Source organism: Zosterops lateralis (genome assembly GCF_965231275.1).
Source record: "Zosterops lateralis genome assembly, chromosome: 1".
In the NCBI taxonomy this organism is placed as follows: Eukaryota; Metazoa; Chordata; class Aves; order Passeriformes; family Zosteropidae; genus Zosterops; species Zosterops lateralis.
Genome location: NC_139762.1, coordinates 39,508,571 through 39,536,263, shown reverse-complemented (window position 1 = coordinate 39,536,263; position 27,693 = coordinate 39,508,571). Strand labels below are relative to the sequence as shown.

The 27,693-nt window shown below is 37.6% G+C and overlaps 1 protein-coding gene across 2 annotated transcripts in view; it reads right to left on the bottom strand.

Annotated features, from left to right (window-relative positions):
- The window catches only part of LOC310918926 (ubiquitin-conjugating enzyme E2 E2), a 203,256-nt gene that overhangs the window by 24,466 nt on the left and 151,097 nt on the right, over positions 1-27,693 (bottom strand). For both annotated transcript variants that reach the window (XM_083877941.1, XM_083877940.1), the window contains exon 4: positions 12,467-12,599. In XM_083877941.1, coding sequence (XP_083734067.1) covers positions 12,467-12,599 — 133 coding nt within the window. The remainder of the gene's footprint in view (positions 1-12,466; positions 12,600-27,693) is intronic.

Sequence of the window (27,693 nt, the reverse complement as noted above, 5' to 3'; positions counted from 1 at the left end):
ATGGAAAGAAAAGATAGTAGATTTATGGTATTAAACATTGCATTCAACAAGAAATACTTTTTCTCGTAAGTACTGGAAAAATGCTTTGGAGCCCACTGCTATGCACCAGTGAGTTCTGTACCAAAGAACCCTACTAAGCAAGCTCATCAGTTTTTAACTGTTTCTTTATCTAAAGGTATTGCTAATTAATAGAATAATCTGACAGTTTGTCATTCCATACCCTACATATTTGTAGGTTCTTTCATTTTTCCCCTTCACTTGAGGTTTTGCTTATTGTTTTCCAGACTAAGTGTTACACTTCTGGGACTTCTATGAGAATTTAAAATATTTCTGGCACAATGATCTCAATTAATCCAAATGCTATAGCCAGATGATCTATTTTTCTCCCCCTCATTAGTAGCCCAAGCACATTCAGCATTTGGAGGAAAGGAAGTCTTCTTGAGACCAAAAAAATTATTTATTTAAATAATTATGATTTCGTGCTAAAATTAAATGTCTGTCTACAAAGGGAAGCTATTTTGAACAAGGAAGGTTACCAACTCACAAAAGCCATAAACTACCTTACACAAACTGCATGTCAAAAGTGCCCAGAAAGGGAGATGGTGTGGAGGAGCATCCTGTGAATTGTAGGTGCTCATTAATTCCCCAGGGAGATTAACTCCAGAAACTCATATACTCCAGTTAGAAGTGAATCAGTGACTGCTTCCTAGCAGGATGTCCCAGGATTCAGGCAAACACCTGCCTAATTTTAAGTATTGTATGCTAACCTTTTAGTATACCATTGAAATAAAGCTTATGCTTAAGTATTTTACCTTAACAAAGGTGCTTCCCTGTATTTCCACAATGAAAAATTTGAGGACTTCATTCAATGGCATCAAAATAAACTGAGTAATAAGATATGTGTGGTCTCACTGAATGTGAGGGAAACACTGAATCCACCACACAGATTAAATTATATCCTCTAAAATATTTATAGACAGGTCAGTCTGAGCTTGTAACCTGCTTCAGAGAAGGCCATCAATTTGAGTGTGTATTTTAAGTGTAACTGTTTTGCTGCCAGCAGAGAGGACAGACTGCCACATGTTCCCCTGCCTCAGCTGCTTCTGAAGCACTGAAGCAAGGACACTGGGAATTTGGCAGGATTCAGAGCCACTGAGATGAATGGAAGTAGTTCATGTCTTTCATGAACTGTTCAACACTCCACTGCCATCTCAGCCTACCTGGTGGATAAATGTATGTGGGACTACACCTGTTTGCAGTTGGAAGGCTGTTTTTAGAAAATGCTTAGACCTGAAATAAAGCATTTTTTTCCACAATGAGTATATATTAAACCTGTGACATTGAGAAAGGCAAGATAAGGCGTGCTGCTTACTATTGACAATGTCACCAACTCACCAAATATGCCAGTGCACTTTAAAATGCCTGCCTCAAACAGAGGCATTTAAACTATTTATATAATCAACATATGAGTTATTTTATAACGACAATGTGTTATCTTTTATTAATTAATTTTAATATTGAAAAATCAGCTCAATTAATTAATGAAAAGAATCACAGTGTTTAGAATTGCAAAAGAAGCTGTATTAATGACAGCCTTAACATGCCGGAAAATGTGGCCTGAAGGTGGCAGGTAACAGAGTTCTTACCCTAATGCAGCAGAGTACAAATGGGATGACACATTGCCTTCCTCATCCATTTAGTGCCTCAAATTGCTGATAATGTGGGAAATGCTGACATGTAACTTTGTGGATGTTGATCTTACCATACCTACATTATAAGGTTATGCAGAGTCCTCCTATTATAAGTGTACAGAGAAACCATGTGTTAATACCTTTCCAGGGGAGCTGCATTTTCTTTATTATGGTCATACTTTTACTTTTGATGTCACTTAAGTGTTTCCTTTAAATGGAGGACTCTTATTCTGTTTATCTCCTAATGAAAACAGCTAAACAATCCCATACAGAGGTTGAAAGAGTAGGTGTGCAGGCAAAGTTACCTTCAGACAATTAAATGGTAGAGGAGCAATTTATGGGTTTTCTTGAACAATAAGTGTTCCCTATGGATTTATTCTCTTTCATTGTGGAATTCAAAGAGTGCACCTAATTTTTGTTGAATAAAAGTATAGGTCAGAAAAATACAAATTATGGGAAATAGGGAAAAATGGGACTACCTTCTGAAAACTGTGAGTACTACAAACAAACTTCCAAAAGGTAATGATAAGAAATTTATATCCAATTAGTTCTGGAAATAAACAATAATAAACTAATCTGTTATCTACTGCTGAATGTCAAACATGCAAAGCTATGGCTGGCTGTTGACTAAGTTTTGGATTGAAAAAAGATTGTTTGTAAAACCTGGGAAGAGGAAACTAAGATAGATTTCAGTTGAGTGACTGGAGGCAACTGGTTGAAGACAAGGTAAGTAATTTCTGGATCTCAGAGTGATTTTGAACACCAGTTTTCCAACATGATGTAGTCTTCAAATAACTTACTATCTCTCTTTTGCATGGAGGTCTAAACACATCAGTCACTATGGTGCCCGTACACCATCTCACACTCCACTTTCAGACTCCACTGAATTCAGTTGAATCTTCTTCAAAACCATATCAGGAGGAAGAAATGATTCCTCAGTTTTACAAATTACATGCAAGGGGTTACAGTGTCCCCTGAGGGTTTGCTTTCATCAGCCTTTTTGGGTTCAAACCCTCACCTCCTGATTCTGAGTCACTGGAGCCTGATGACTGTGTAGGGAGAGAGGAAATATTCCCAGAGCCAACAGGAGAATAAACAAAAACAACCTCCTTTTGATAAGCTAACACTGGAAGCAGAGCTGAGATCCCAGGGCTCTCATTCCCACGATTTTGGAAAGTTACTTTTAAGACCTTTCATTTCTTACAATGATAGAATCCTGTACTCCTGCCTGAGATGAAATTTCAGTCTTCCTCAAATATCCCCCAGGAGTTCTCCTTTAATAAAACTGCAGTGGCACTACCTGAAGTGGAAGAAGTTGTACTGCATACAGAAAAGGTTATATATATATAAAAAAATGATGCCATTTATGATGATGTTCATAGAGCTCAGGAGAGAGTAAGTTGTTCCTGCCTCAGTTTGTCAGACTTTATGAGCAATACATTTGTCCGCTTAGATAGAGAAAAATAAAAACAAGATGGGGGCCTACACTCTTTAGTCATATGAGAAAAATAATCAAAAACAATTTAAATGAAAAATGTATATAGTTCTGAATAACACAACGTTCATGCAATAATCTTTATATTAATCAGCACCCTTTAATTTCTTACAGGGTGAACTTCATTTATCTATGAGCACTGAGGATTACTTTCTAAGACTGGGTGGACTATTTCCAGTTTGTCAGTACAGATTTGTAGCATGCACATGAACAATTGTTGAGATACTTAATGATTTATCAAAAAAAGTGTGTAAAAATGACTGGCCATAGGATGCTCACTATTTAAGAATACATTTTAAGTTTACACCAAGAAATTAACGTCATCCAGTTCTCAAAACACTTGATTACATCTAATTTTACTTAGTAAAAACCAGATATAATTTATTTTATTGAAGGGAAATACATGGTATCTGCATAGGCAGGAAATGATAAACTGCAATTATGTTTGCTTGACCTACAGAGAAGTCTGATATGCAAACTGTGCTGTGCTTCTTTGGCAAAAGGCAACATGCAAGACATCAGTAGCCAAAAGTGGTAACAATTTAAACAGATATAATAGCATTCACATGAGTTAACCTTTAATATTACTGAAAATGAATCAGTATGCAATGTGAGTAATTATTCATTATATTCAGTGTAATTATGAAGCTGTAATTACTCGCACTGTCTCACTGAAAAGTGTTGCAGGGGAAAAAACTGAATAAGCACAGTGGCATTAGGCATCTATATTATATAAATGCACTCATTTTGCACATAGATTTAACAGCAGGAAAAGTAAAAAGGGACCTTGATAATCTTTGATGTATCCAAGAGGGCAAAAAAAAAGATTCCAAACAGTAGAAAGTTTTCTGAAAACAAAGGAAGAGAAGGAGAGGACAAGGGAAATGGATTACTGTTTGGGTTAGGGATGTTCAGAATAGAAACAAGATGGTAATACACCAAGCAAAAAAAGCTTTCTCTGACAAAGTCACTATGAGTTTTTATAAAATGATTTTCATATAATCAGCACAATCTTTCTTATAATTAGTAGTTCCATATGGAAAGTAAAAAAAAAAAAAAGTTATTTTATAGAGAGTGAGTTTTTTTTTAAGGTTTACTGGCCATTTAACTTTTATAAAATAAAACCTCCCTTTTGAAAGCACACAGGCTGTACTGTCCTACAGGTACACCTCTCTCAGTTCAGCAGAGTGCTCCTGAATGGTGCTCCAGGCACAAGACTTTATTCCTAGACTTTATTCTAAGAAACAGGGGCCTCTTCTTCCTCACTCAATTCCAACAGCCTTTGGGTATTTAGGTACTCCATACATGAGAAGTCCTAGGCAGACTGACTTCAAAACCAGTAGTTTTTTGTCCTGATCAGTTCCTCTGCTCTTATTTTAATGTGCATAAAATTCTTTCTCCCACATCTGTGTATATTTATCTGCATGTGGGTAAAAGAGGACAGGAAACAACACTGACATATTATATATATTTTAGATCACATGGATTTTATGCTGTAGTAAAACATGCTTGATGCAGCAGAATTATGTAGCTTCTGACACACTTATGTAGCTAAAGACAAGTTGTCTTCTGAAAATATATTTGACAAGCAATATGAAAACCAATGCTGTGAGGCAGAAGATATTCCCCATAAGATCCCCCTACAGGCCCTCTTAAAGAGCTTAGTGTACTGTGTTCACAGGAAATTGGAAGAAATGATAAACCACCTAAGTCTCGGTGAAGAAAAACAGGAGGAGTTTAGTTAGATAGAGCTGTTTGCATCAAGATTAAATAAATCAATAGAAACTACTGATATAAATTAGCGTATTATAAACAGAATGAATAAGGAGGTTATTCATTAGAAGAATCATTGGCAATTCAATTTGCCAATTACTAGAGGAATTATCAGACAAATTAATTTAAAGGAAATCTCAGAGATTTCCATGGCATCGCCTTATCAAATATATATTTTGCATTTATTCCCAATAAAACGTAGTTATTGATTCTCTCCTCAGTCTAATGTATTTTTGCCTACATCTATGTCCTCCACTTTGAAACTCTCATTCTGTCATTTTGAGAGACATTACTGTTTCTTAAGCAGACACCTGGGTTTGAGCTGTCCAGACTGCACGCTGATTCAGCATCACCTGGAGACACCACAGACTCACAGAACGGTTTGGGTTGGAAGGGACCTTGAGGGTCATCCAGTGTCAACCCTCCTGCCATGGGCAGGGACACCTCCCCCTAGACCAGGCTGCTCAAAGTTCTATCCAACCTGGCCGTCAACACTCCTACGGCTGGGGCATCCCAGGGATGTGACCTATGGAACAAACTGTTTCACTGCAGGTAGTGTAAGCATGGGAACTGCACTCTGCAACTCACACTCCTGGAAAGAGCTGCTCCATAAGAGCAGGAGTGGGGCTGATCCTGCTGGCTCTGACAATGGCCTGCTGGTGGTAGGTTGTCCATTTCTCCCTCTCAAAGACTCCCCTCGCATCTGATTTCTGCCTGCAAACACCCAAAGACTTCACTTGATGGGAAAACCTGCCAACTCCACTTACTGTCATGGATGAAGGATTCCTGGGCTGCTCTCAGCAAGAAGATGCAAATAGAAAGGCTGGGAAGAAGAAAAGGGAGCACGGAGGCACAGCAAAGGGGCCATGGGAGGCAGCGCTGTGGGAATGCACCGGGTGAGGCACCGCCACACCATCAGCAGGAGGAGGAGGAAGGGGAGGGCAGCAGGCAGCTGAAAAAAGCTGTGAGCAGCACAACACGGCTCTGAGAGCTAATAGGATGTGACAGAGGCTATGAGAGAAGTATGACGAGGCAAATGAGTGTAAGGGATAAGGCTGACAGGAGGCCATGGCATTTGAAGGCTACCCTGAGGATGGCAATATCTGGGAAGGGGGGGCAAGAGGAGGTAAACTGAACCCCTGCCTGCATCGGGGTTGCAGAGATGGTGAAAAGGGGTCAATCAAATGGACTGTACTTAAGGAGCTTTAGAGCTTCAAGTGTTAATTGTGTTAATAGTGATAAACACAATTTAAAGTGCATGTCTGCCTTGTAAGGTTCATTTTGACAATGTAGGTTAGAAATACCAAGGAATGCTTATTTTTTTGTATCTACTCTTGGAAGTGCTGCTTTTCTATTGCACTGCAGATAAAAGTGTCCTGAACAGCCAATCACATATAAAACAAATATGAACATGTAAAATAGAAGCCAGGAATAAAAAGAATTGCCCCTCAGACATGAGGCTGAACTTACAAAATAGGTTGAAAGTGTTTACCACAGGAGAAGAATTCTACAAAAGTAGAATTTGTGCATTGAGATTAGCGCTATATTACAATTATGTATAAAAAACCCTGAAGAGATGTTTAATATTGCCACTAAGATCAGACTCTATAGACATTGTGCATTATATTTAAAAAGGAAAAGGGCCTCCCTTGCAGTCCAACAGCTGATTTAAACCATCTAGACTTTCAAGTGCTGAGAATAGCTTTTCAGGCAGTCGATAGGCATAGGAGATTTACATGGAGGAAACAGAGTTTTCTGTTATTTTAATTTTGATTAAGAAGTGATTTAGCATATTGCAGCTTTCAAGTCCTATGAACCATTTTCCAGTCAGCTGAGATTAGAGTCCCCAGCAGGATTAATTGTAGAGTTGGGATTAAGAGATTCTATAAATCACTCAAATTCAAAAATAAAGCTAGCAGAATACTAGGATAATGATAGATATATCCATATTGTATCAGCCACAGCTAAATTGAATTGACACTGTAATAGACTGAACGTAGTCAAATATGAGAGTAGAAGTTATTAATAAAGATTATTCGTGATGAAAATGCAAACTCCACTGCAGTGACAATTCCTGGGAGGAAAGTTCTCTTGAAGAGCATTAATTTTTCTACAAACACCTGTACAAAAGACTGGTATGGCTTTCTGATTTGTCAAAGCTTCCTGCTCTAGAGGGACAGTATGTAGCATAATGAACTTATTGCCTTTCCTTCAGTATACACGAAGTGGTGGTGTTTGTACTGATGGTTAAATTTTAAAGGATCTCAGATCAAAACCTTGCATACTTGAGGAATTCACTGATTTCTTATGTGGACTGAGGACAGAAATTGTGGTGAAATTCTTTCTGTCAGACCAGGCTGACTAAAAGATGCCATACTCCCTAATCATATACATGAACATATATATAAATAATCATACATGTACACCCATGGATATACACACATGTCCTCCCACAAGAGACATCTATGCATGGTTAGATCCCATTCAATACCCTGAAGAAGGAGCTTTGGGGTATTGAATGGGATAGAGAGAGAGAGAGAGAGCTTTCCTCTGTTAAAGCTGAGCAGTGAACTGTCTGAATCCATTAAGGATGAAAGGAAGATAGTTAGCAGGAAAAAGAAATCTCAAAGGTATTTCTAAAAAAGGTCAAGGGGGTCATTTAGCCACTGAAAAAATGCAAGGTTATTTCCTTGGCAGGTCATCTAAGCATTTGCATTCATTTCTGCTCTGAACAGGGCACAGTTTTGTCTTTTTTTCAGTCCCCTACACTACAAGGGATGTGCTGTATTTTTGGGCTGAAGTGAAACCTCACCTTGTGACCGAGATTGAAGCCTCAGCAGCATCTGGCCTTTAGCAGAAAGTGAGCTCATCACCCCATTTATGCCTCACTTTTTGTGTTTCATACCTTCCTTCTGTCTGGCATCTCATAAAACCAATGTGATGCTGAGGATGCAGCCGAGAGGAGAACGGCGATCGTGCAGCCCACCCACTTTCTTGCTGACTCAGCCAACAAGGTGCTCAGCTCATTTCTGCAGTGCTACAGCAGCTTCCTCACAGTGGAGGCAAGGAAATACTTTTAATTGATTAGAGCCTCCCAGAAAGCCAAAGCCAATTTGTCAGTTTTCAGATGAGCTGTTCTAAAAATCTTGTTTTTTGGTTGTAGAGCTAAATCAGAGTTAGGCTGGGCTGGCTCTCCATCACTCCTACTCAAGCTGAATCGGTCACACGGAGGTAAACTTTCTTGGGGAAGAACAACTCCCTCCTCTGCATGAGTGTGCTGCAATTGTGAGTGAAGCCAAATGCCATTGATTTATAAGGAAAGCAGAGCTGAAAAGGTCAGTGACCTCTGGCTCAAAAAATTCAGAGTCCAGTTTCAAGGCATGTGACAAAGCTGAAATACTGAAACAGACTGACTTCAAAGGGGAAGAATTTAACAGTCTGAGAGCAAATTATACTCCAACTTACCACATGGTTTATTCTCTGGTATGGTATGGAAGAGTTACTTAATTTGATACTGTGCTTATGGTTTAACTTTGGAAAGACACTGACAGGTAAGGACAGACAAAAAGAAAATGGTGAATCCATAGGGGAAAGAGTTGTTGGTGCAGACTGGAAGAGAAACCTGATGACAGTGATGTGTGCTATACAAAACCTGAAATGTGAACTGGATCACACAGGAGAATTAATGTGGAAAACAGAGATGAAACTTGAAAATCTTAAGATTGTTGGAGGCTACAAAGGTGCAAAAACTGAAGAAATATCTAAAAGTGAAAATTTGGATAGATACTTTTTCTTTGTCAAACAAAATCTGAATGAAAGAGTGATTCACTTTCTTTTATGTGATAAAGGGAAAGTAGAAAAGTGGATTAACTATCTAGAAGAGGAAATGAAAATTACTTTGTACATTTGTTAAAAAGAAAAACCAAAATATAGGTTGAACATCGTTACTTGTGCAAATGTGGTCTCAGTTGTTTATTTAATTAATGTTTTCCAACATGCAACAGGGTGCCCAGTGATCAGAACAGGCATCAACAGTGTTTACAGAAGGAATCTGCATCCCTCAGAAAACATCAAGAACTTTGTATAATACAAGTCAAACAGTGGTTACACCACAAATATATTTTAATGATGGTAATAAAAATAAAAGGCACATATCCAAAATCCATTTTCAGTATATTTTTCTTATTTAAAAAAATATTTTACCCTCCTCAAGATCCATGCGTGACATACACGTGCATGATAATGGAATGCACAATGCCTGAGAATAGATAAGGAAAAGGGATCTTTCTGCAGATTTTAACATACTGTGGATTAGGCTCTTTAACAGTGACTGTGTTATGTGGCATGGGAATTTGACTTTGGAACCCCAGGCTGGGTCAGGTAATTGCATCAGATAAAAACAGTTTCTGTTTCTTCACAGATTTTTTGTGGTCACACTTTTGGAAGATCAATTTTGACAATACTTGTTTAAATATTTCCTTACTTCATAGTGAATGAAGGATGAAAATGGCCCACAGAAATCTCAGGAGTAATTTATGAATTCAATCATAGTGAAAAATGTGAATTAGACCCTTTCTGCTATGTTCTTACAGGGAGGTAATCTTGCCAACACTCAGGATACATTTTATGTCTTTCTCAGTACATTTCACAGTCTTGTACTTTATCCCTAGGTTTTTTTTAAGACAATAGAGCCATAAGAGGTTAGAAAAATTAGAATATAACTACAAAGAAATCCAAAATTATCTATGCCCATAACCCTATAAACCATGATTCTGAGAATAGCACAAAATATCACAAATCTTGTGGTGTAGTAGAAGAGATGCCAACACCCAGTGACACAGATAGCACTGCACTGTGGGGCCAGGTGTTGTTCCACATTTTCAGTACCTTTCTTTTGCTAGGAATCAGCTTGGGGAGAACACATTTAACTACCCTTTCCCAGCACAGCTGACTGGCAGCAGCTGCCTTATGATAAGTAGTGGTCTGCCTGTGCTGCTTTATTCAAGGGAATTCCCTAACTATTTTACCTATGGATGAGTTTCATAAGGTCTGGGAAATAGGTGTAATGGAATACTAACAGTTTGAGAGGTCATAGAGCAGGACTGAAAATAGGGGTCATTTAGAGCTGTGGCTGAAGTGAATAGAATAAGAATCCATGTGTATAACACATGCTTATGACACAGTTATATCTGACATGAGTCCCCTGTGCACAGGCACTCATTACATTCTTACAGATGACAATTTTCCTCATCATAAATACTGGCCATTTAGTAATACAATATAGCATCATCAATTCTCTTATCCTTTATCAAACAGTACGTTTTCATATGATTTATATGCACACATTTTTTACAGTGACAACTGGCATCAAGATAAAGGCAGACAATAAAATCTATTACAAAGCAGGACAAGAACCACCTCTTTGCTTGACATTTCATTAATAAGCAAGGCACAGCTGCATTACTCATATCTCAAAATAACACAGTTGCCAAGCACAACTGAGTGCAGATTGAAAAAGACTTTACCTTGTGGTGAAATAGCAAACTGGACCTTCAACTTCTATTTTAAAAGGGTGTCTATTGCATACACTGTCTCAAGACTCAACAGATTTAACAGAGAGAATGACAAAACTTGCCATTCAGAGTAGTTCTTATGTATCAGTTCTCTGAGAGAACTTCAAGCTCTATTTTATACACCATAAAGCCACTTTATCCCCTAAATAATAGAATTTTAAATTTTTGGGGGCCTGAATGTAACCCTTGCATGGCAGCTAGTGCAAACCAACTAAGCCCAAGAAAGAAGTAAATAAATAGGGCTTGTTAAAACAGACCTTGTACAGGCAGTGGGCTGGGCTGTGGGGAGGCAAGAGGAACAGGACAGGGGGAAGAATAGAACAGGACTGACCTCAGCTCAGTGTACCCAGAGCATTAACTAACTGAAGGAGACATTGTAATTCTTCATTTCAAATTCTTTCTTCATGGTGTAACAAGAGCTGAAACTCTGCAGCCAGTAAGGTGTACAACTCTCTAAGACCTTTCAGTGACATCAAGGCTTCTCTAAACTACAACACTAAAAGTGGGAAGCAGAGTTAGACAATTTCTAAATACTGCTATACTCACCCATCTTTAGGTTACTGGCTGGGTAAGTCCAACTCACAGAATGACGAACGCTATGAATTAACATCTTTCATTTGTTTTAAAAAACTTTTCCTGTTAACATCAACATTATCTACTACTGTAAACGTTACTAATGTGGCATTAAAATTCTATATATAAGCACTAATACTTCAATAATCTACTCAAAGTGATCAAATAGGAATTGGCTTCTCTCTCTTTTCATGCAATATCCTTCTATTATAGACCAATGTGGCACACCCATCCTTTCATAAATGTGTCAGAAACAAGGTAAATATTTTTTGTCTCATAGCTCCTTCTGTGGGGATCTTCCAGACACACTCTCCAGAGTGACAAGGTGAACAAGGCACTTCTTTTCACTTTGTTTCATGGAAGACAGCCCCATCAATTTATTTGATTTGATTAACAGCTCTGTGGGATAAATTTTCTTGGTTTCTGTTCCTATTAACGAACATGTGCGTTAAGATTTGCACTCAGTCTTCCAGATAAGGTCTTCCAAGCCTCTTGTATCTGACATTAGTAATTCCTTCTCTCTTAGGCCAGAGGATGCACTTTAGGAGGATGTTTTCCTTTTTTATAAACACATTAAGCAGGTGGTTTGCAATAATCCTGCAATCAAGCAATAAAGTCCCATTCCAACATCCTCCTCAGCAATTATTACTACTGGTTATAGATGGCTTTCTGTATTGCCACATTCCACCCATTTATGTTTTTGCAGTCTTCCTAACCACTAGATTTTTCATGTTTGACATTTCAAGTTGATCATGGTAATGCTCTGTCACCTTCACATTATTGATACAGTTCTCTGTTTCTGGCTGGTATCATTATAGACAGCATTATAAAAGGAATCTCTAAGGATTTCTGTAAATCTCTGTCACTTCAGTTTCTTGACTGTGGTGCCATATTTCCACATTCTTCTAGAAAACTGATGTAAAGCAATTACTTATAATTACTTGCACCTGCAGATATTATATGGTGTAGTGAAATAGGTGCATATTTTTGTCCAGAGAGCCATACAAGCCTGGTGAATTATATGGGTCAACAGGAAAGATTAAGTATCTTCAGCTACTTTTAAAGGGTGCAACTCAAATATAAGCACTTTCATATTAGAAACAAATCCAAATTAAAAAAATAGGTACTGGAAATTATGCAGCCTTTTGCTAAATAAATCCATATCCATTCAGCTATACTGGCAGCATGCAAGCAAATTTTAGCCAGTTATTTAAATTCTTTCTATCAAAAAAATCAAGTTTAAAAATTCATTACTGCTTTGAAAGTTTTATGTTTCATCCTAAAATGATATTCCAACATACACATTAAAAAATATCAGACGGAGAAGACTCCTGTCAGACTTTGAATATCCTTCTACTAACCTTGGGTGGTTTAAAAGGATAGTCCGGTGAAAAGGTTATGTCAAGGAAGAAAACTCCACCTTCATATACAGACCCTGGAGGCCCCAGTATAGTTGACCTCCATTCATAAATGTTGTCTCCTTTGGGTCCAGCACTAAAATAGAAAACAAAAATATAACATAATAACCACAGACAATCAAGGAAACTGCATCAGTTACACTCTACCAGTAGTACCACTCGTTTTGCTGTAACACCAGAAACTAAATTTGTGTATCACATTCATTAAGTTAGTCCCCAGTAGAACATGCATCTGATGTCCTAAGCTCTGTCAGAGAAGTGATACATTCAGCCAGGAAGAAGTATTAAAATCACATCATAAATTATTCAAGTAAGCACAAAAAAATTCCCAACTGTCTTATTTCAAATATTTCAGTGGGCAGATGTGAAGTATTTACAGTGCAAGGATATAGAGACTTTGCTGAGATGCCTTGTCACTGTCTTGCTTCACAAGCCATCCTATTTTCACCTACCTCCTCATCCACCTACCTCCTCAGTCAGTAGCAGTGTAATTACACACATTACACAGCACAGACTGTACTAAAGACTGAGTAGGGTACAACCAACCTTGCACCTGCACTTGTTCCCAACCTAAGGTCTCCAGTCACTACCACAGAAAGCTGATTTGCTCTGCAATCATTTTCCTATCTTAAAAACAGTATCAACAGGAAGTGGCTTACATTAATCATGTTAAATCCAACAGGAAGTGTTGGATTATGTTAATTCAAAGTCCTTGGTTAAAAACACAGTACTGAAATAATATTTAAAATGTACAAAACATAGTCCTGCATGAAACAAGAAAAATCTCTCCCTTGTAGGGTGAATTTCTGAAAAAAATGAAATAAAGTACTAACTAATAAAAGTACTTGGGCATGACTCTTCTAAAAGCCAACACATCCTCCTTTCATACAACATAATGCCTGTCCATACAAACATGTATTTTACTCAGGATGGCCTCTTAGACATAGGCTTCTTCCATTCACAGCCTGCTGATTGCAGTCACTGATTTAGGACCTGAATTGTAATTATGATCAATTGGAATGGTGACTTCCAGATATCTGATTAATATTTTTTAGAGGAAGGCAGTGCTGGTAGACATCTCAAAAAAGTGATGTGGTATTGTCTTAAGGCATTTCTTGTGAAACCATTCTTGTTATGTTTGCAGTGAAGGTTTCTGCAGTGTACAGGGGTTTGTGGAATCACTCTGTGTGTAGAACAGCTGAAAGCTCTTGGCTATGCTCCATGCCTCACAATGTACCCAAGGCATACAATTATTATACGACATCATGTCATGTTCACTGCTCAACTATTCGTTTTGTTCACTGGAAGTTAATAAAACCTGCTTTCACCTGCAATTCCTTGGGCTCCCTTCATTAAAACTTCTGACTGCATGATTTCCTGAATACAGCTGCATGACTTAGTCCTGTGCAGAGCACTTCATTAGTCATGGTACCTACATCCATTTTCTATAATAGCTGTTAATGCTTCTTGGCTTTCTAAACTACCTTGCTTTCTCAACAATAATGGGTTACAGAGACTATAACATTATGGAACGTTCATTTTCTATCAGCAGTAGTAACAAAGCTAGCAATTGTTTTAAAGATAAAATCTGGCTTTTTAAGTGGCACAATAGCAGAAGTATTGCCATCCATATTTCACAGTGTCGATAATACATCAGGTTGCTAGCTGCCAAACAAATTTAATTTACCCAGTTCTCAGTTTGCATTAACCTTTGAATAATAAAGCACAGCTGAGACTGCTGTAAGAAACAAACCAGAGAATGAATAATTAAAACCACCTCCACTGCATTTAGAAAGACCAATCTTGAGTCAACAGGAAAGGTTTAATTGTGACTGAACTAGGCATTAAGGAGCTAATTGAACTCTTTATAAGCCCAAACACATGCAGTCCTACATTAGTGGTATGGTATACAATGTTCACAGAAAATAAAACTGAAAAAAAAAATGCAGGCAATTATTTCAAATAGAAAAGACAAGAAGCAAGGCAAGTCTAAATCTTACACCAAAAAACCCCCCATACTATGTGAAAGGAGTCCCTTCTCATTTTCTGCAGGAAAATGTTCTAACACTTAAAGAAGCAATTCCTCAGTTGATGCCACCAGGTTAAAATGGAAGTGATATAAATGTCATTCCCAGAGAAATGGTTGGAAATAAGTAACAAAAGCTAGTCCTAGATCCTTCAGAATTTATTTAGCCAGGAGAGGATGGTTGGGCCCTTTCTGGATTTGAGTGAGGCTCACTTTTTTAATCAGAACTCTCTCTGATAGTGGCTTTTTCATACTGTATATTATTTTTATTTGTTTTGCCTATTTATTTAATTGCATTAACATTTGAAATGAGCAGTCATTAATTAGAATAGTTGGAAAATGCTCCATCTGCCAGTTGAACTGTTTCGGCACGTCCAGCTACAAACCCAGCCTGATCACATTCTGTGGATGCTCATTACCATTAATTGAAGGTTTTCTTTGCAAATGAGAGATGAAGCTTTATTAAGTATTATTATTAATTTGAAGAATAGCTTAAATTGTATGGAGTGTGGGAAGACTGCTGTTATTGATGCTGCCTGTTTGAGTGCTTGCTGGCAGCAGGGCTGTTCAGCCATGTGAAATATCAACCCATGTGCACAGGCAACAGCTGGTATTAAGGGCAAGAGCATGCACAAACATCACGGTTTTTCATTTGTGCATTAATAACACAAAAAGTTTGACAGGTGTATTATCTTCGTTTTCCTTCTTTCTTAATTGTTAAGCCTTTTATTTATCCACATTACTGGCAACCTGAACAGGCTTCACCAGACAAAATTCCCACATATGCAAGACCTCAGCCAGAGCCTTATTCTGTAAAGTTTAAAATGCAAGAGGATTTAATTACCCTTCTCTCTACATGGATATCTGCCCAACATACTAAAGCCCAAATGTTTTACATTCAGTATGATTTATATTCCAGCTCTTTTAAAGTTACTGGCACCAAACCACAGATCTCAAAGAAAGTGCACCAAACAGCTCAGTGCCTGAAGTTCTGCAATCATTGGAAGGACAGATTCAGATATGCACCCTCTCAGCAAAAGGCAGACTAAATCTGTCCTGAACTCAGCTGACCCAGGGCCAGAGCACACACGTGCTGCCTGTGATGAATCTACTGCTACAGCAGTCAGCTCCAAGGGAGAGATAACGGTGCCTGGGCAGCTCCAGGTGGAAGTGGATGAGCTGTAAGATGGTTAAGAGGACAGGCCTGCTGTCAGAACAGCAATTCAGCCTCTCAGTGTGAGCCCAGATGCTGACACCCCAGTGACTCTGCAGGGTGGGGCAATCAAGGAAGCAGTGGAGAGGTTGTAGAGTGGCTCTGGAACTGGTGTTCCCTATGTTTCCAGTGTTACCTCCCAGGTGGAATGCAGGACCAAGGAAGTGCAGCTGAGCCCCTGGCGACTTGAAGTTATTAATGGCTTGCCAAAAGCCAGCTGTCTGCTGCTATTATTTCCCTACAGCTGATGAGACCCTCCACAGGATACCGTATTTCACCTCTTCGGAGGTTTGCTCAGCGGAAGAGCTGGAATAGGAGGACATGGAGCCACTTTTCTTCCAGAATGACATCCATACAAGTGTATGAAATTCAGGACAAAGGAGTGAAAATATGTAAAATCGTCTTTTTATTTCATTCTCCTTTGCCTCTCCTATATTTCAGTTCTGCCATGGCTTCCCATAGATATTTGCAGGTGAAATGTACGTACATCAGTTACAGTTATTAGCAAAACACTCCAAATGCTACTAGAACTGAATTAACTTTGCTTTAAATATGCTTACCACATGGAGTATTTTCTATTCCCTCAATATGTTTCAGGCAGGCAGCCACTTGAAAGTAGTCCTGCTAAAAGCTGCTTGTCCAGTGCAATGCATTATAAACACCAAGCTTTCCCTGCATTTTAAATATCCTAAAATATTAAATGCAAAATAATGTATTAGAAGAGTTGTATGAAAACAATAGCACCCATGAGATATACCAGATGAAAACCTATCTGGAGCAGTTACTAAAGTACAGTTGATTTTTAGCTGTCATTTGTATACAAAGGTACTTAATTTCCAGTGAATAATTTTAAAAAGTGAAAATACAGAAGGTCAAAAAATAAGAATGTCTATCTTGATTATCAAGTACTCATACAAAACAGATTAGTCAAAATAATGTTATCATTTTTAATCTACCCTATATTTCTTGATGAAGGAGTCACACGCTTTCCCAGTGTCTATGACTGGAATAGCATAAACTAGTAGTGTGCCCTGGTAAGGTGGAAAATGAGAACTATTTCAGTGTCTTCTCTTCTGTTCTTGGTCTCTGAATCCTGCTGGTATGCACCATTAAAGTGGATACTCTTTAACACAAGGGAAAGGCAAGCCTATAGCACAAAACATGTAGGATTTTAACTTTAAGGGTTTTCTAGACCTGATACATGAGCAGGGAATGGCAGGGCCATTCAGGCCAAATAAAATAGGAAAGCACATTGGCTGGAGGTTTTCCTATTCCTCAGGACTCAGAAATAAATCGAAAGATTCTTGTGGAGTGTGTGAGTTTTTACAATAGTGAAGAATAAAGCAGAATCACGATGTCACACTAATGCCCATGAACTCACTTTTCATGGCATTGTCTATGGCAATTCACTCCTATTATTGCACTGTGTAATCTGAATTGCCTTGGCACACAAAAACACATCAGACCCAGGGTGCAGTCTGTGGAGGATGCAGCCCCTTTCAACTCTCATAGAGAAAAGAAGGACACATGGCAAGGCTCTTTGTCTTCCTTGTCTTTTATTGTGCAGAGCCTTGGCTTCAATGTTTAGGAGTTTTCCCACTGAGGAGAGAAGCTCCTCAGAATGATCTCCATTTTTAAGTGTTACAACAGTTTCTTGCACACCTAACAGATACACAGGAGCAGATCCTACCTCTAGCTGCTTTCTGGGAATGTTTCTGGGAAGCCACTTGCCTAGAGGGCAAAGTGGATACAAAAATATCAGAAGATTGGCAAAATCATTTAAGAGCACAGCTGGTGAGGGGAGAAGATGGATGTGGCAAACCAGAAGACTGCAGATTCAGCTTTCAATGAGATACATCTCTTGAGAAGCAGATACGAAGCTTCATTAAAATAAACTCAGTATACCCTCTGCTCTCTGTTTTGAACACAGTGCCAACAATGAAACTCGTTCTAAGCAAAAATGTTGCTTTGGCCTGCACCACAGCTCAAGGTTGACCCTATGCTTGGGGACGTCCATGATATGAGCAGTGAGGCTGTGCTGGGGAAGTGATTGCTGGATAATCTCAATCTGGAAAGAGGCAAATCAGCAGCAGCTATGCTGATACATCACCAGGGATTCAAACCCACCTCCACAACTCACCCAACAAAATGCAAAAAGTGCCATTGAGAAGCAGTGGCATCACAGTCCTGTAAGCCACTGTCATGTTTCTATAACTTTGGAATGGATATGGACAGTATTAGAACACAGATAGTGCCAGCAGTATAGGTTATCTGCTGAATTTCTTCTGCTCTTGTCCCAGTACTCTCTCCTCTGCAATCTGGAAGCCCACCTGATCCATCATCACTTGAGCTTTATGACTCCCTTGTTAGTAGCTGTTATTCTTTGCAGTGCTTGTATTTTCTAGTTTCTGCCTGAGGGTGGTTTCTCCCCCACTCTCTGTATGGTGACAATTCATTGCTCCTTCATCATGGTGGATCCTTCCTCACTCCAGGTACGTGCAGATCCCACTCCTCCTAACACCCTGCTTCTTTTTTTCCTCATCAAAATCCATCAATACATACTGCTATTTTTTCACCTTTTTCCAGAGGTGGAGGAGGGGGTGAAAAATGGTACAGGCATAGTTTATTACAGTACAGTAATGTTGTTTCCTTCCTTCCCAGGAAAATGAAGAGCAAGCAGAGCGGGAGCTGCAGGAACACTGGTGTAGGGAAGGGAAAGGGAGTCACAGCTGCCTACCCAGATGCTACAGCGATATCAGGAGATACTTTGGTAAATGTATGTAATAAACAGTTGCCACAGCAGCCAAAAGAATACACTTCTACAAAATAAAAACGAAGACAGCAGTGAGTACTGAGACTGCCTGTGGCAATGGGCGTTGTTGTGTAGTTAATAATACCTCTGCTATGAATAAAATTAGCAGGCTAGTCTCCAGGCAGTAAAATCAAAGAACAATTAAAGAAATAAACCCTTTCAGAATTAGAGATAAGTGCTTACTGGGGCTATAATATTGATGACTTAAATTTTTCTCAAGAAATAAAGCCCCCACTTTTATAATGCATAGTATTTTTTAATATCTTTTCTTTCCCCCTGAAAATCTGCTGAAAATCCCCCAAATCTTCCTTTTCAATTAATCAGTTAAATAATTCATTAAAACTATCATCATCTCAATTCCTTCATCTAGATGATGCAAAGAAGTGCCATTATTAAAATGTTGGAAGATCTCACTATTCTTATTAGTAATAATCTAGACCAAACCCAGAAAATTTTCAGCATTAAATTTGAGGCCCAAGAGATTTATTCTAAGTATTCTAAGTAAACCAACTCTTTACTCTAAGTAAATTACAATATATATTTACATTAAAAAAAAAGAGTTGTTAAATTTACTTTAAAGAGACTCAACACTTAAGTGAAAAATCTTGCCTTACCATGACCTAACATACGAATTTAGGTCTATGCTAGATCTAGTATTTTTGGTCACCCTGCAAAATAAATGGGAATTTATGTCTTACATATTTTACATCAATATTATTAGATGAGATAAGTATGATTTCTGAGTTTCATTAGATTTAATTATTTCTAATAGAAACAGAAGTCAAAGAGATTGGGCCACATGTCACTCAGAAAGGCTTTGGCAGAAAGAGACACATCAGACAAATCACTTATACTGTTTTGTTTCTATCACAGTGAGAAAATTCAGCTGAAAATTTTGAATTAGACTTCCTTCTAGTTCTTTCAGTTTTCTGACTGAGACTGTCTTTCATTAAGGAATTTTTTTTTTTTTTAGTATTTTTAGGCAAACAGAAAAGGAAGGAGGATATCAGACATTTTTCTAAGTCAGGCTGCAATTCTTTCAAAGTTGTTATATCCTGCTCTTATTATGTGCTTTCTATTGAAGCCAGTTACTGTTTTCATGTACACTTTGGAATCAATATATTTGTGGCATACTTGACTGGAAGAACATATAGGAAAACTGATCCCAGTGAGCTGCCAAAGGAATAATAATGTATTACAGGGTATTGCTTGACATTGCTTCTTATGCTTATTGAGACCACTGGAATTCAGTATGGTACAGCATTTTTTTAATTGCCAGTCTTCTGTAGTTTTAGCAAGGTATTTCTAGAGGTTTATTTATTATCCAAATTGAGGTGCAGTTTAACTTTAGGGCTTCCTGCCTCTTTTTTTCTTGCAACAAACCTGCAGCACACCAGGTCAATGTGCCCACAGTCTGTATGAAGCAAATACTTTTTTCCTATCTACCCTCCTACCACGGGAGCCATTAAAAATTATTAGCTGAAGCTGTGAAGCTGTGATGTCTTTAAAATTAGTAAGTTTGGGCCACAGTATTAATATCAAATAGATTAAGAACAAAGTAAGTATCACTTAGTTGATTTTGTTATTTGCTTCTAAATAATATTGCTAAAAATCATTAAAAGTATCCTAGTACTTTAGCAGACTGGTATTATTCAAAGAGTACTTTGATGCTTTTATTCTCCAAAGCCCTATCCTCGGAGCATTCCTGAGATAGAAACCATCATGAAGAGAACTGCTTCTTAATGCACAAAATAGTTATTTATATTATACTATCTACAGCAATTTATTCACTGCAAACACCATTACACAGTGTATGATCACAGCATGCTGAGTATTCACAATGAGATTTTAAAAATGGCAATTTTGTTAAGTATTCTCCGCTTTGTTCAGCTGAAGAAAATTACATAAAACCCTTCACAGAAGGCCTGCCTTGCTCAGAGTAGGAAACAATCATTTGCCTCCTATTACATACTCATGGGCTCAATTCCCTTTTGCCGCATCTTTTGTTTCTTTTTCTTTTAAAGTAATACCAGTATCTGAAGTTCCAGCTCTTTTAAACTAGCAGAAATTGACTGTATATTTAAAAAAGATAAAACATTTTTAAGCCTGATTTGTCTCTATGGGAAATTATATCAAGAATGATTTGTATCCCTATTTTAGTAAAAGAGAAAACCACAAGTAACTAGGAATGAAAAACACCACAGAAGAACAAATAGGCTGTCCTGGGACCTTCTAACATTCTAACATGACCTCCAACCTTGCAAGTTGCCAAGTGATATTATTTCCATGTTACTCCTAATTTGCTTTTCCTTGAGTTTCTTTTTTTTTGTTTGTTTGTTTCCCAGGATTGTAATTTATTTTTCAAAATAGAACTACTTTTAAATTTCACAACATCTCCCCTTGCTGACAACAGTTGTAATTTACCATTATCTCTTCTCTAAGTTAATCAGAATCTGTGACATGCAACAGTGGGGTGGCACCACCAGGCACTGTATTTCTAAATTTTAAATCTAATTTAAAAGGATGAGGTGACTAAGTGCAGACATATAACACAAAAACCCCAGAGCAGCTCGAAGATTTAAGAGGTGTAGTAGGGAAGAAAGCATTCTTTAAAACAGCATTGACTTTTTAGTTTCTGTGGAAACCTTAGAGGCAATGCAGGAGGGAGAAGTAGACAGGACTAAAGCAGACCAGCTCAAACATACTAGAAAGACTCTTCATGAATGGGTGGAACACACTGAAAGATTTGGATTTGAAATACATTTGATATGTTGATTTGATCACTAATAAAAAAATGATGGCAAATTCTCACTTTTTATCAGAAATGATGAAAAATGATAAAAAAGGCCACACATGATGTATTAGTGATGAATAGATCAACTGAACTTCAACTAACACGTCTTTCACTTTGAGATAATGGACTGCTGATTTAATGTCAAATTTTTTTAAAGTCGTATCCAAAAAAGATCTTTACACTCCTGTACTTTTAAAAATGTTAGTGTAAAAATATTCTGCAGTAGTCAGATATTTCAGTAACTGAGAATGATTTAGACAGGATTATTTCTAATATATATATACACTCACACTTTCTGATTATTATGAATGCTACAAGCAAGGCAGGAGTTATTGTTCAATGTCTGCATATTCTCTGTTCCTCAGAAAGCTGGTCTTCTACCTGGTCCACTAGTCATTGATTCTTTCCCCAATTTGTAAGTGATTTATCAAATGGGCCTCTAAAGAAGTTTGATTTGTTTGAGACTAATTTTTACTAGTTCTAGGCAGTTGTCTAAATAAGAGCTTAGAAATTTTGAAGCCCTATGTGACAAGATAATTTTGCAACTTTTTATTATGAAGGGCCCAATTCTGAAATTTCCTTTTGTGAGACTTATAGAGACTTCAGTTTTTACACATAAGCTGCTTGTAAAACTGTTCCAAAATATTAATGAGGGAAAGCAAAGAGAAGCAAATTTAAAGAACTATTTACAGTTTATCTCAAGCATATAATACAGCTGGTGTAACCAACAAGTCTGCTTATGTCTATTTTGTAAACAGAGATACAGGCTTAGATACAGACCCCCCCACAGTTCAGTGGGAGATTCACACATGCTTACACATGAAATGCTTGCTTACACAAGGAAACAACTCTTTATTATGGCACAGATTAACTAACATGATGTTAAACACATTATAAAACAAGTAATTTCCTCCTGAGTAAACAAGCCTATAAAGCCAACAGGCACAGAAAAAGGAAATTTGATTCTGAAATCCATATACTTCAAAAGCAGATTCCTTTTATTTAGTCAATTTACTTGAGAGGCTGTCTTATTTCTCCAGATCTCTGGTAAACAGAAGAAAACACACTTGGAAATTACTGGCAAATGGACACGTTTTCACAACTTTTCCCCCTTAATTTGAAATTATTCTCTTACTTGGAGACCAGCCACAGGTCCGAATTAAAAGAAACCTTAAAACATCTCAACCCTTGGTTGAGACTGATTGCCCCCACTGCAGCCCACACTCTGACTTGTCAGAAGAAACCACCATTTACAGGCAATTTTCTTAGCAGTGTCCGAGGTATGAACATTACACCACTTGGCTGACCAGCCAAAATGAACGGGGACGTCAGACTGGGACCCAGTAATGTGGCCTCTTCTAAGTCAACAGAATATTGTTGAGACTTTTTAATGTCTCTGGGGTGAGGGGACTTATCTGGATACATGACAGAGTAAACAGAAAATTAAATATAAAGGAATTTCTCATTTATTCATCAGTGTAATTTTCTCCTAAGATCTTTTGGGAGAGTCTTTAGGGCTAAGGTTAGGAAGGGGCTTATGTAGGAAGTCTCCTGTTCTGAAGTGGCTGGAATCCTCTCAAAACCAGACTAGAGTAACCAAGTGTTGCTACAATAATCCCAAAAATGGTTATACCACAGACTCTACTGTAAGAACAGGATTGTTCCAATGTAATTTTCAGTAAAGGGGAGCTCACCTGGGACAACTGAGGCTACATTCTTCTCAGTGCACACACCTCCATGGTGCCCCATGGATCAGAATTTCTAATTAGAAACCCATTCCTGTAAATGGCTTTGTTTCATCTTCTCTCATTTAAAAGCGGGATCGAAAAAAATACAAAGTGGTTCTGGGAAGAACGATGGCAAAATCAGTTTAAGAAAGGGATGCTTGTTTGTCATATAAAGATCACAGCAAAAGGTAAGGCTGCAAGGAGAAGTCCTCTGCCTCTGTTCTCAGGATGGGAAGGCAAAAATCCAGTGTGCAGGTACCTGCTGGTGAAAGCAGTCTTCACCTCAGAGTTGGAGCTAAGGAACTCAGAGCTCTATAAAATTCCTTTCAAGATTTCAGGTGAAACTTTCACTACTTTCAGGGCTTCACACATGAGCTTTATGAGAAATGACACCTTATCTAAAGAAGAATCAACATTTCTAATTAGTAAGAGGTAACCAGCATTCTAATCTGTAAATCATAATTAATGACTCCGTCATACAAGAATTAAACATCAAATTTTAAAGGTAGGTTTTTTTATAACCACTGCGTATGTTCCCTACATCAATATAAAATACCCACAACAGTTGAAATTGCCATTATAATTTCCTTGGCAACAACAACTTGGAATCCTTACTCACACAGATGTTTTCTGCATGATGAAAATTACATTTGTGTTGTTTTCTTTCCCATTTTCAGTTCCAGCTCATCTCCTTGGCTCAGCTGCTGGTGATACCTGCTCTCATCATTGTTTATTTACTCGTAATATTACTGGTTATCTGCAGTAAGTGACAAACAGCTGGTCTTTGAGTCAGAGCTACCACCACCAGAAGAACTCCAGAACACTACACTAGTCATGCAGAAATTCACAATGCAAAAATAACATGTGGTTTAACCTATGAACACTAGAGCTGTATTACTTATCTTTATCATGTGCTACTGCTTATCTTTATCATCCTAATCACTCTTGCTTAAATCTTGTGTATTCAAAGAAAGCAGTTGGAGCAAATGGCTATGAGCTACAGAAGTGTTCATCCTGTGGTCTCTGGACCTTTCCTAGCCTAGATGGCTCCTGTAGAGTTGTTTGTTCTTGAAGACTCTTTGCTGGTCTGCATCTAATGAAGAGGTTTTTTTTACAAATCCATCTCTCAGTGGAGAAACATCCCAAGTCCTAAGATTATTGCTGCTGATTCCAGCCTTGCTGGCAATGGATGGAGGGGGAAATACTCTGGCTGCATTTGTCAGGTCTTGGTGGAGGCCCTGAGAATGCCATAGGGACACATGTCAGACAGCTGCCTGTATTTACTGGTTATTCACCCATTAATTAGGGGTATATTATCTCAAGTCATTGCTGTAACGATTGGTCAGGTACCCTTCACAAACACCACACTTGGACTTGTCCTGGTCTCTATTTTGTAATGCAAAGGGAAGGCATGGTGGAGTAAATTTAAGCCATATTACTGTTTAAATAACTTGGATATGATCAAAGTCATCAATGGTTCACCTGTACTGCTTGTGATAATTTAGTAGAAACCCAGCTACCTGAGAAAGACTTAAAATTTACCACTTTACGAATTAAGAGGAAAAAATGTTCCTCTGTCAGACCATACTGAATCACAACAATGTGCATATGTATTCTTGTCACAGTTTCTGCATTTTTACTGTTTTTGATGCCTTCAAAATAATCTTTTTTAAAATTAATGTACTTGCCAATTGTACATTCTGGAAGGGAGAGCAGCTGTTTCCTCACAACTGTATGCATAGCCTTTTGAAGAAAATTTTGTTTATTAATAGTAATCTGTTTTTCATGGCTTTGCAATTTCTCAGATAATAGGGTAAAACACAATCTTCCTTTCATGTTCTCTGCATAGTGAAGAGACAGATGCAATTGCAACAGACTACTTATGCTGAGGGCAAAACTTAGTACTGCTTAATATGACTTAATGACTAAAAAATGTGTATCATTTATAGATGACATCTAGTACTCTGCTAAGTTGTTATTATTATGGTCAATGAGTATTCTTCCCTGCTGGTTAGTAAAAGGATTTGGAATTAAATCTGTTTTTATTTTACTTGTTCAAATAGACACACTGAAAGCAACCGAGCTACCCACATATGTAATGCAAATGGGATTTAGTCTTTATTCCCAATCTTTTTCTAAACAGAAGCTCACATATAACAGTATATATATTAACTTGAAACACAGAACTGGGAGAAAGGGAAAAAACCACAGGACTGAAGAAAGGCTATTTTATAGCTGCACAGACATGTAAACACCTCCAGGAACTTTGCTTAATAAGGCCAGCTACTTTCAGCTATCACTTCACCGCCCGTGACAATCTTTGCATGAAAGCATTTCTTTCTCCCCCAGGCAACACTATCAAGTTAGTGCAGTTCCCTCGAAATACATAAATGCTGTATTTAAAATTAAATGTACAGCATATGGAGGACTGGAGCTGTGCTCTGGAAAGCAACCCCCTCACCCACCCAAAGGCACTTGGGTACACAAACACATATCCCTGTGAAACCTGGTAAATGTGACTGGGAAAATGTCAGAGTACAGAAATTTCCTGTAGATTTTAACTCATATCGAGACATATTCCTGTGTAAAAGATACCACAGGGTCCACAACTGGTCTTAAATAACCTCAGAACATGATGTACACAATGAAGAAGTCAACTCAACAGTGTTTAATACACAAGCACTCTTCCCCTTATGGAATACATTATTTGGCTTTTCCTAATGATACTGAATTGATTTACATGTTAATTTACCAAACCAGGTGTATCCAACCCCAAAACAGAGAAGCTGTCAGTGACACACAACTTTCCTGGGAAATGAAGGCTCAGTTCTGTGTACTCAAGTGTAGATCTGGGTTCCAGTGATGCCAGGGATAAAACTCCCACTGACTTCAATACTGTGCACAAAAGAGAGCATTTACGAACCACTTATAAGAACATAAAATGTGCAGGATATTGGGCCTGTAATTTAAAAATCACCTATTTTAAATGAGTCTTGTGGAAAAAATAAAGTCTTGTGTGTGTAACTGTACATTTAAATTTATGTTGACCTACTTTAAATTGTTTTCAGTTTATCATGTTAGGAAAAATATTCTGAAACTGTAACCTCAGATGATCAAAAAAACCCCACCCCAAACCTTCAAAATCAAAAAGCAGGGTATGGTGGTTTTGTCTCTGAAACCACCAAGCTTTGATCAAGGTCTTTTTGTTGTAGCAATATTTCAGAATCACATGAAAATATGAATTACACTTGTTGGTTGACTTCCATTCCTATCACTTTAGAGGGAGTCTGCGTTTGCGGAGAATGATTTAAATACAATTCTCTGACATTCAGAACTGAAATGTCTGTTCCTGTGTGAAATAAGAGAACTCATTAACTTGTTTGACAAATCTAGATGCATTACATTTTTGGTGTACATTTCTTCATAAACTAATACTATCTATTTCAAGAATATTTCTATTTTCATTTGCATTTTTACACTTACATTCAAGTAATTTTATCATTGATAGGGATTATTGTTGGGTTCAGGACTCAAGTCTTAATACAATATAAAAAAATGAAACACTTTTACTTGAATAATTTCCCTGCAGAGCTAAAAGGTCAAACAGGAGCACTAGACAGGAGAAAATGAATTAGTAAACTAAAGGAAAGATAATCAGTCTGGTTTCAAGGTTAGCTTTCTGTTCTTTATTGCAGTGAGGTTTTTTTTAATCTTTTCTTTTTTTGAACTTCTAAGAGCATGCCAATTCCATGTTCCAGCTTGCTGTGCTATTGCAGCAGAAACTACGCAAATAGACAAACTGTTTAAGAATCACACCACCTTACAGAAACCCACCCCTGCCCCTCAGTCGCTCCCTCTGAAAAAATCTATAGAGCAAAGAAATACCCTTTCTGTTGAAAATCAGGAAACAGAGGTCCTGTCAAATTTACAGATAAAGTATATTTATCTTACCCAAAAACATGACTGTGTGAATAAGAAGTGCTCCCAAATGTGAGCAGTCAGCTGCCTCCCCAAATGTGACTGTAAATACTGTGTTTAAATAGGGAATCATAATATTTACAAATAGAAATTACACACAGCATATCCTTTAAAATCTCTCTGCCATTGTCTACAGGTTTTTGTGGTAAACAAACTAGCATAAACAGTGGGCAGTAAAAGTGGTTTAAAAATAATTTTATTTTTTGCAAATGAAGCAGTATTTGCAACAACTATTGCTCTTATGTTGAGACTGCTGTCTTATTTCATTTCTTACTTTAATTTCATAAACCAAATAAATACATTTTACTTCACAGATAGGGAAAAACTGCAAATATCAACTTTTTCTTTCTTTTTTTTTTTTTTTTTTTTTTTCACTTTGCAAGCTTTGGAGAGCTTATCTAAACCGTCCCTACACCTTATTGTATGAATAACATTATGTCTGAACTTTCATATATTTAAAAAAAATGACATGAGATATTTAATGCGGCAAGTGCCTCAAATACAATTTAAATTTATGTTTTTTAACTTATGCAAACTAGGATTCCCCAATGTTACTTAAAATGTTTTGCATTGACATATCTCAAAAAAAAATCAAGTCCTTTTTTCATCCTTTTTCATCT